This window comes from Ips typographus, linkage group LG3 (assembly GCF_016097725.1).
Source record: "Ips typographus isolate SLU linkage group LG3, UJ_Ityp_2.0, whole genome shotgun sequence".
In the NCBI taxonomy this organism is placed as follows: Eukaryota; Metazoa; Arthropoda; class Insecta; order Coleoptera; family Curculionidae; genus Ips; species Ips typographus.
In genome coordinates this window covers 8,672,889-8,680,302 of record NC_138424.1, presented here as the reverse complement: position 1 = coordinate 8,680,302, position 7,414 = coordinate 8,672,889, and the positions used below count along the sequence as shown (strand labels likewise).

General features: G+C 33.1%; 1 protein-coding gene across 1 annotated transcript; it reads right to left on the bottom strand.

Annotated features, from left to right (window-relative positions):
- Window positions 1–39: 39 nt before the first annotated feature.
- LOC145726003 (uncharacterized) lies at window positions 40–7,268 on the bottom strand. The gene is made up of 7 exons (XM_081974932.1): window positions 7,017–7,268; window positions 6,767–6,960; window positions 6,456–6,704; window positions 6,210–6,398; window positions 5,967–6,158; window positions 2,809–2,924; window positions 40–2,759 (listed from the first exon to the last, which is right to left on the bottom strand). Exons 1-7 carry the CDS (start codon window positions 7,143–7,145, stop codon window positions 2,362–2,364), a joined length of 1,467 nt encoding a protein of 488 aa, XP_081831058.1. The 5' UTR covers window positions 7,146–7,268; the 3' UTR covers window positions 40–2,361.
- Window positions 7,269–7,414: the final 146 nt, after the last annotated feature.

Sequence of the window (7,414 nt, the reverse complement as noted above, 5' to 3'; positions counted from 1 at the left end):
CGATAAACTGGTGTGAGGTGGATCTAATTAAATGCATAATAATTTTGTAAATATTTGGTAAATAATATGTATTTGATTTTAAATTACAACCTTGCTTAAGGAAATAAAATTTTAAAATGTGGTTTATATGATTTTTTTGTTTAATCATCAGCTTATGAAAATAAAATATTTACATTTTATTATTCTTAATTCTATGATAAACTATTGCTTAATATCTTACGTAATACAAGTTGTATTCTGCTCTAACAAATGTTACTCAAACAGTACGGAAAATATACTAGTTTTGCATTAAAAATACCAGGGTTGCCACATCATGGGGTTAACTCGATTTGCCCAGTCGAAATAAAAAAAATCCCCAAACTATCACTTTTATTCTGTTTCTTTTAAGATGACAGGTATCCTTATTTGACACGTGCTCAATTGTTCACTATGACAGCTAGAAGGTTTTTTCAAACGTCGAAATGTAGCTCGAAATTTTGACTTTCTTTTAACTAAACGCAATTTTCTTCCAAAAATTACAAATAACCGAGATATTGACCGAAAATAGAGCAGCGCAAATAAACAAGTTTATTTGAAGATATCATAATTTAACTTGGTCCCTGTGACAGTTAGGAGGTTCAAACGTGACAATGTAGCACGTGATTTTAACTTTGTTTTACCTGAATTCAAGTTTCTTTCAAAAATTACAAATAACTGAGATATTTGACATGAAATACAATAGTTTTTAAAACCTTGCCATTTCTAACCGAAACAACAGATTTTGATGCAGTTTGGACTATCATTGAGCTTAATTTATGGGATTTTGGTTGATGGAAAAAACTCTGATTTAAATGCACCGCCACTGTACTATACAGGATGGAAAAGAAGTGCGTGCAAAAAAGTGAAATTTTCAAGTAGTCCCCAATTGATCAATAAAATTTGTTTTGGGTTTGTTTTAAGAAAGTGTTGTTTAGGTCAATATCTCGGGACATTTTTGGCCGTTTTCCAATTAGCATCCTATGACTCAAGAAATAGCGATGTATCCAAAAAATGCGACATAGCAGGGCTCAATTTCAAATTAGAGCAGTAGCTTTGAACTGTCATTTTAAGTCACGTGTAGGTCCCATATTATGTGTTGCATAATTTTAAGTCAACTCTTTTAACCGATACAACCATACAGGGTGTTTAGAGACAGTTAAAGTGGAAGAACAATTTGTGCAAACAATTTCAAGTTTCACTCACTGTCGCTGGACACCCTGTAAGGTAACACTGTTTTATCAATTTTCCGGAAAAATCGATATTTCTTCGGACACGTTAATTCAGAAACGCCCAAAAACGTCCCGAGGTAATACCCTAGACAACAAGTTGCTATGTAAGAAAAAAAATAAAATTATTTACTAGTAAAGTGGCTGTAATTTGTTCTTGTCCCACTTTGATTGTCTTTAGCCACCTTGTATGGTCTTATTGGTCATGGGGTTGCTTCAAAAATTATAAAGTAGTATAATAGTAAAAGATAATATTGGATCTACACCCAACTACATAAAACACATAAAAAGCTGTTGCCATAACTTAATTCGAGCTTGAGCACTATAATGTCGTCTTTTTTGGATAAATCAATATTTCTTGGGACATGGGACGTTAATTGGAAAACACCCAAAAACGTCCCAAGATATTGACCTAAATAACACTTTCTAATGTTAAAACAAAAAAAAGTTACACCTTGTATAAGGCAGTTAGAGTGCATTAAAGCAAAAGTTTTTTACATCAGTAAAGAGCCAATAAACCAAGCTCAATAACGGTCCAAACCGCATTAAAATCTGTTGATTCGTTTCAGAATGGCGTAGTTTTAAAAATGACCCAAAAACATCATCACTGATGATGATAAAAGAAAAAAATCCCCTATTTTTTTAGGAAAATCCCCTAATCTGATGGCAACTCTAAAAGAGGTTTTTTACCGACAACATTGAATGAGATCAACTAAAATTATATCAATCCTTATTCTATTTATTTAGGAGAGATAATCTGACATTTGAAAAAACATTTCTTTTTCTAATACCTCATTAAAGAGAGTGGTTTTAAATGATGATGAAAGTAAACTTGAGAGTCAAGTTGAAACTACTTAACCTTCAAATATCAAATCAAATCAACCTAGAAAAAGGACCAAACATGTCAGTCCAAAACACTTACATTTATGGTTAAAATAAACAATATCGTTTAAAATAAATAGATTTATAAAAATAGTAATTGTCATTAATTAAGTCTACAAAAATAATAATTTATTATACACTAATAACTTCTTCAATCTCTCTATAAACATATTGCTTTTATCCTGATATAAAACTTACACTCTAATGTTGTAAAGTTGTAAAACTAAAAAGTCTATTAAGTCTGCGTTACGTTATTGCTAGGTTCAACGTTGTGAGTATGCCTAATATGACAGTTCCTGTCATAACTATCCCTAAAACTTTTCTCGCAAAAACCACACTTGTACGGTTTCTCCCCGGTATGAGTCAAAATATGTCGTTGCAATTTATTATTAAAAGCGAAAATCTTAGGACACATAGGACAAGTCAACTTTTTTTCAGGTTTTTTCACTACAAAATTACCCAAATCGTGTTCGGTTTTCAAGTGACGCCTCAACGTCTCACGCTTTTTGTACTCAATGAAACAGATGTGACAACTGAAGTTCCTCTCGTTGGAATGGCTGAGTAAGTGCGATTGCAAGTCGATTTTTTCCACAAACTTTTTTTCGCACAAGTGACAATGAAAGTCTTTTATACCTAAAAATTTCTGTAGGAAATCAACAGTTTATGGTACAGTTTAACGTACCTTCATGTCTGCGCATGTGCTTCACGAGATTGTTATTCAATGGGAATTTTTTGCCGCACACTGTACAAATGAATTTCCATAAGCTGGGATCCTGGTGCATTTGCAATTTATGAGTGCTGCATGAAAATTACGATCTTTATTTCAGTTTGAATTAATCAATTAGTTGTTAGTGAAAAAGTTTTTTACCTTTGTCATGTTCTATTATTGTTTTTAATAAGATTTTTTGGTGATTTAGAACAAGCCAAAAGTTTTTACTTTTGTATTAACAGTTTTTTCTGTTTGCAAGTTGCCACAAACTGTCTAAATATATGGACCAACCCTGTACTTATATATAAGTCCTCACAAAACCTCTGTTATATTGAATAAATCCAGCATTAATTAGGAAACACCCAAAAATTCCTGAAGATACTAAACCAAACAAATATATTGTTTGTTAAAAAGCATTATTTTACCTACAGCAGCTAGAACATTAAGTCATTTTATCCCATTTGTAATAAACTAACAATGCATAAAGCAAAGGACAAAAATATATTTTGTAGTTTTTAGATGATAGAGGCTAGAAAAAATATCTATAAAACGTTCCAAATAGTTGAGATACCAACACCAGCCTCCAAGTATAAAGTTATTACCGCTGTGGTATTATGGTGTACAAATTTTAGGAATTTTTAGGAAGGAAAGGGGCATTACTGGAGAACATTAGTATCTTGAAAACTATTAATAGAATTGGGAACGTCAAAATTATATTATAAAATTCTATACATCTACCATTCAAATTTAAACATAAATAAAGTTTGGTAATTTCAATGAATTCCGTTGGAATACAAAAAAAAATTATGAATTTTGTAATTTTGCTTTTAAAAATTTTCACGTTCTCTACCGACAAAACCGTACCACTAACCCATCAACTTTTATACGTCAATAGAAAGCTTATTTTATTCGCTATACATTGACATATAAAAGTTTATACAAAGTGTGGCAAATAAGCTAGTTATTGACGATTGAACAAAAGAATGCACCAAAAAAGTCATGAAAAAATTATTCGAATTGGGAGACTGTTAGAAAGCTCATTGCATTGGCTATCCATTGACGTATGAAACACTACTAAAAATGGTGCAAATAAACGAGTTATTGAAGATTAAACAAAAGGATGCACGAAAAAGATCATTAAAAAAATAGTAAACTTTGACGTTTTCTAGCGGCCAAACCGTCTAAAGGCGGATTCACGTTCGTACTTACAAAGTCATTGTCGTAAAAAGTCGCACACGTAAAAAGTTAAATTGCATGTAGTTATATGAGGCAGTTTTCAGTAGTGCGTGGAACGGCGCAACATAGAAGTTCGTAATACGGCGTACTTCTACGTGACGTAAAAGTATGTACGATTTCAACTTTTGATGTAGAAATCGGTACGTTTTTACTCTTGATTGAAGTTGACAATCGACTGACAAGTGGTAATGAATAAAAATTTAGCGGCGTCGGCCGGAAATCTGTCGCAATTAAACCTAAATTGTTTTATTGTTTTTTGAAATGAATGTTATGTTTATATGTATAGTGAAGGGCAGTGTTCATTGTTTAAAAAAATTTTACTTGGCACATTTCATGACTTGTGCGACAGACGTTCCGCGTACCAAGAGAAACTCCATTTGTTGCTTTAATAATTTCTACGCATATCTATGTTATAGTGTTATACGACTTTTTACAACAGAGAAGTCTCAAGTGTGAACGTGAATCCGCCTTAACCTATCAACCCGGGTTAGAAAATTTTTAGAAAGGTCATTCCATTGGGTCTTTATTGACGTATACTAGACGCCCTCTAGTGGCCAAACGGTACCACTAACCAACCGACTTTTTACGTCAATGGAAAGGTCATTTCATTGGCTTTCCATCGACATATCAAAATATATACAAAGTGTTACAAATACGCGTGTTATTTACGGTTTACAGACAAGGTGATCCAGAAACACTTTTTGACTGGTTAGGGATAATTTGACCCAGGAAAATTAAGAAAGCACGGTTACATGAGCTACTAGGTCTACTACCATGTAACGCATATCAATTTCTTGAAAAACCGATTTTGCAAATGACAATTTTCGTAAGGGTCAAATTTGCCTGAACAGCCACCCACATTCCAATGGGTTTTGCATTATGTTGGCCACTTAGTGCAAGCGAAAATCGACTTGAATGATTTTATTTCTACAGTTTTGCTACGGCTCTAAAATTGACACTCACTGTGCTAGGTTTGTGCCAAATATCAGGGCCGTACCTGACCGATTTAAAAAAAATGCCTCAAAGAAGTTAAAGTGGTTACAGCTCGGGTTACAGTCAAGAAAAACGTTTATTTAGCTTTGGAGCCCCCTGGCGGCCAAACGAAGCACCCTATCATCACAGACGGCCATATTTTTGGAAAGCATATTATATTTTCTATCCATTGACATTTAAAAGTCTATACAAAGTGTTGCAAATAAACGTTTGACAAAAAAGACAGTTTGGACTGAATTTGACAGCTACTACAATAACTCGATTATTTTGACAGTTCCAGGGTGGTTCAATGTACCAATTTAAAGAATAAATTTTTCAAATAAGTGACCTAATACAAACTTACCTTAATTTTGAACAGAGAAAAGGAGTGTTTAATTTAAAAAATGTCTTTTTTTTAGAACTGATGTCTTGAGCTCTTTTTTGACCATCCTGTATAATATATTTTATCTTTTTTCTTCACCCACTCTTAGAAAAAACCTTGTCTAACAGGACAAAACACAAAAAAAAAAAGAAAAAAAACGTTTCCTGATATGCATAAATGAAAAAGTGTATGACATTAATACACGAAATATGTCTAGAATTTGATGTAGAATCAAAAACTGCTATACTATACAAGGTGTCCCATTTAAACTAAACAACAGTTGATATCTACTTCCGGTTAAATCGTTGCACGCATATTTTCTTATTTTTACTTTTTTTTTAATTATTTTTTTAGACTCCAGTCCTGGTAGGTCAGAAAATTAGTGGGTATTGTTAGGTTAGGTTAGTTATTGGGAATTTTTAGGAATTAGTGGGCATTACAAAGAATTAGTGGACATTATTGGCATATTCAGCAGTTTACCCCTCAGTTAAAACAAATGAAGGGTGTTCTCTAGTAGGGAACAAAAAAACATCTTACTTACCGAAGATTACTATGAGTTTTAAAGCATTTGTTGCATTCCGTGCAGGCATACTCCCTCACTTGGTTGTGTATTTTATTATGTTGCCACAAATCATTAGAAGAAGTAAAACACTTTGCACAGGTTGAACACATAAAAGGCTTCTCATTTCGATGTTTTCTCAAATGTATGTTTAAGTTGTGTTGGCTAAAATACCTTAAAACAACTCTTATAAGGTTGCTTTATAATCGATTTAATAAACCTTACTTTGCGTTGCAAATATCACACTTAAAAGGCTTCTCAAAGGTATGTTTTGACCTCACATGGTGGACATACCTGTCTGTTCTATTAAACTCTAATTCACAATAGGCACATTTCTGGGGTGATTTCAGTTTAGGGCCGCGTTTTTTACCTTTGTAAGGCTTTTTCTCTTTGAATATTTCTGTATCACTTTGACTGCACAAGCAAAAGTGTTTAGCACAATTAGATTGTCAGTTAGCACAGTTTACATACCTGAAATTGTCAACCTCAAAATCACTATCATTACTATCAGTTTTAATATCTTTCTGGTCATCAAAAAGTTCAGAAGCAACATCCGGCATCTCATTCTTGGTGCTTATGTTGAATTCAACTTGTTGCTCTGTAACTTCAATCTCAGTTTTGCATTCCACATTTTCCTGTTTGGCTGGCTCTTGTGATTTCAAAGTCCTTCTAGGGTTGATGTGCATTCGAGTTATGTGGAGCCTCAAAGTTTGTTTTAACCTGTTGATTAATATGTTGTTATACAAAATACATGATTTTGGAGGGTTTTACAATGTTGGTACCTGAATGACTTATCACAATCAAGGCAAATAAAGCTGCCGCTTGTTTCCGACTCCTCAAGGTTGGGTTTAGTCTCTTTATTGTTAAACTGTTCCTTTCTGTATTGCTCGCTTGTCTTGCAAAGCAAAGCAAAATTGTATAAAGGCTCAACTTTTTCCACACATTGACTACAGCCATGAAAGTCATTATGCCAGTGCTAAAAGTTACAGAACACACAAATTAAGCTTTTAAGAACATAGAGAGGAATATTACCTGACTGGGAAAGCAAAACTTGAGCTTATCAATAAGTTTAACATCACTAGTTGAGGTAATTTCCTTTAATATGTGTACGTCGGTTGAGTTCTGCAGACAAATACAACATACTTCGATCTGGTCGGGCATTGTTCTTTTAACAAACACCTTTTAAATAATACTATTTGCAGTAATTTTGAATTTACTTGTTAAATTTGAAATAAATAAAAACATCAAAACACAACAACAATGACATAACCTCAAAAATAGAATGGGAGGGGTATGGCGTTAATAAGGGTCACTTTAGCACGTGATGCAGCTATAGACTGCGACTAATCTGATCATGTGATTAATAGGACATAACTGACATTTGTAAAAAATTGCTATTGTTCACCATAGAGAAAGAAACTTGGGCTGGA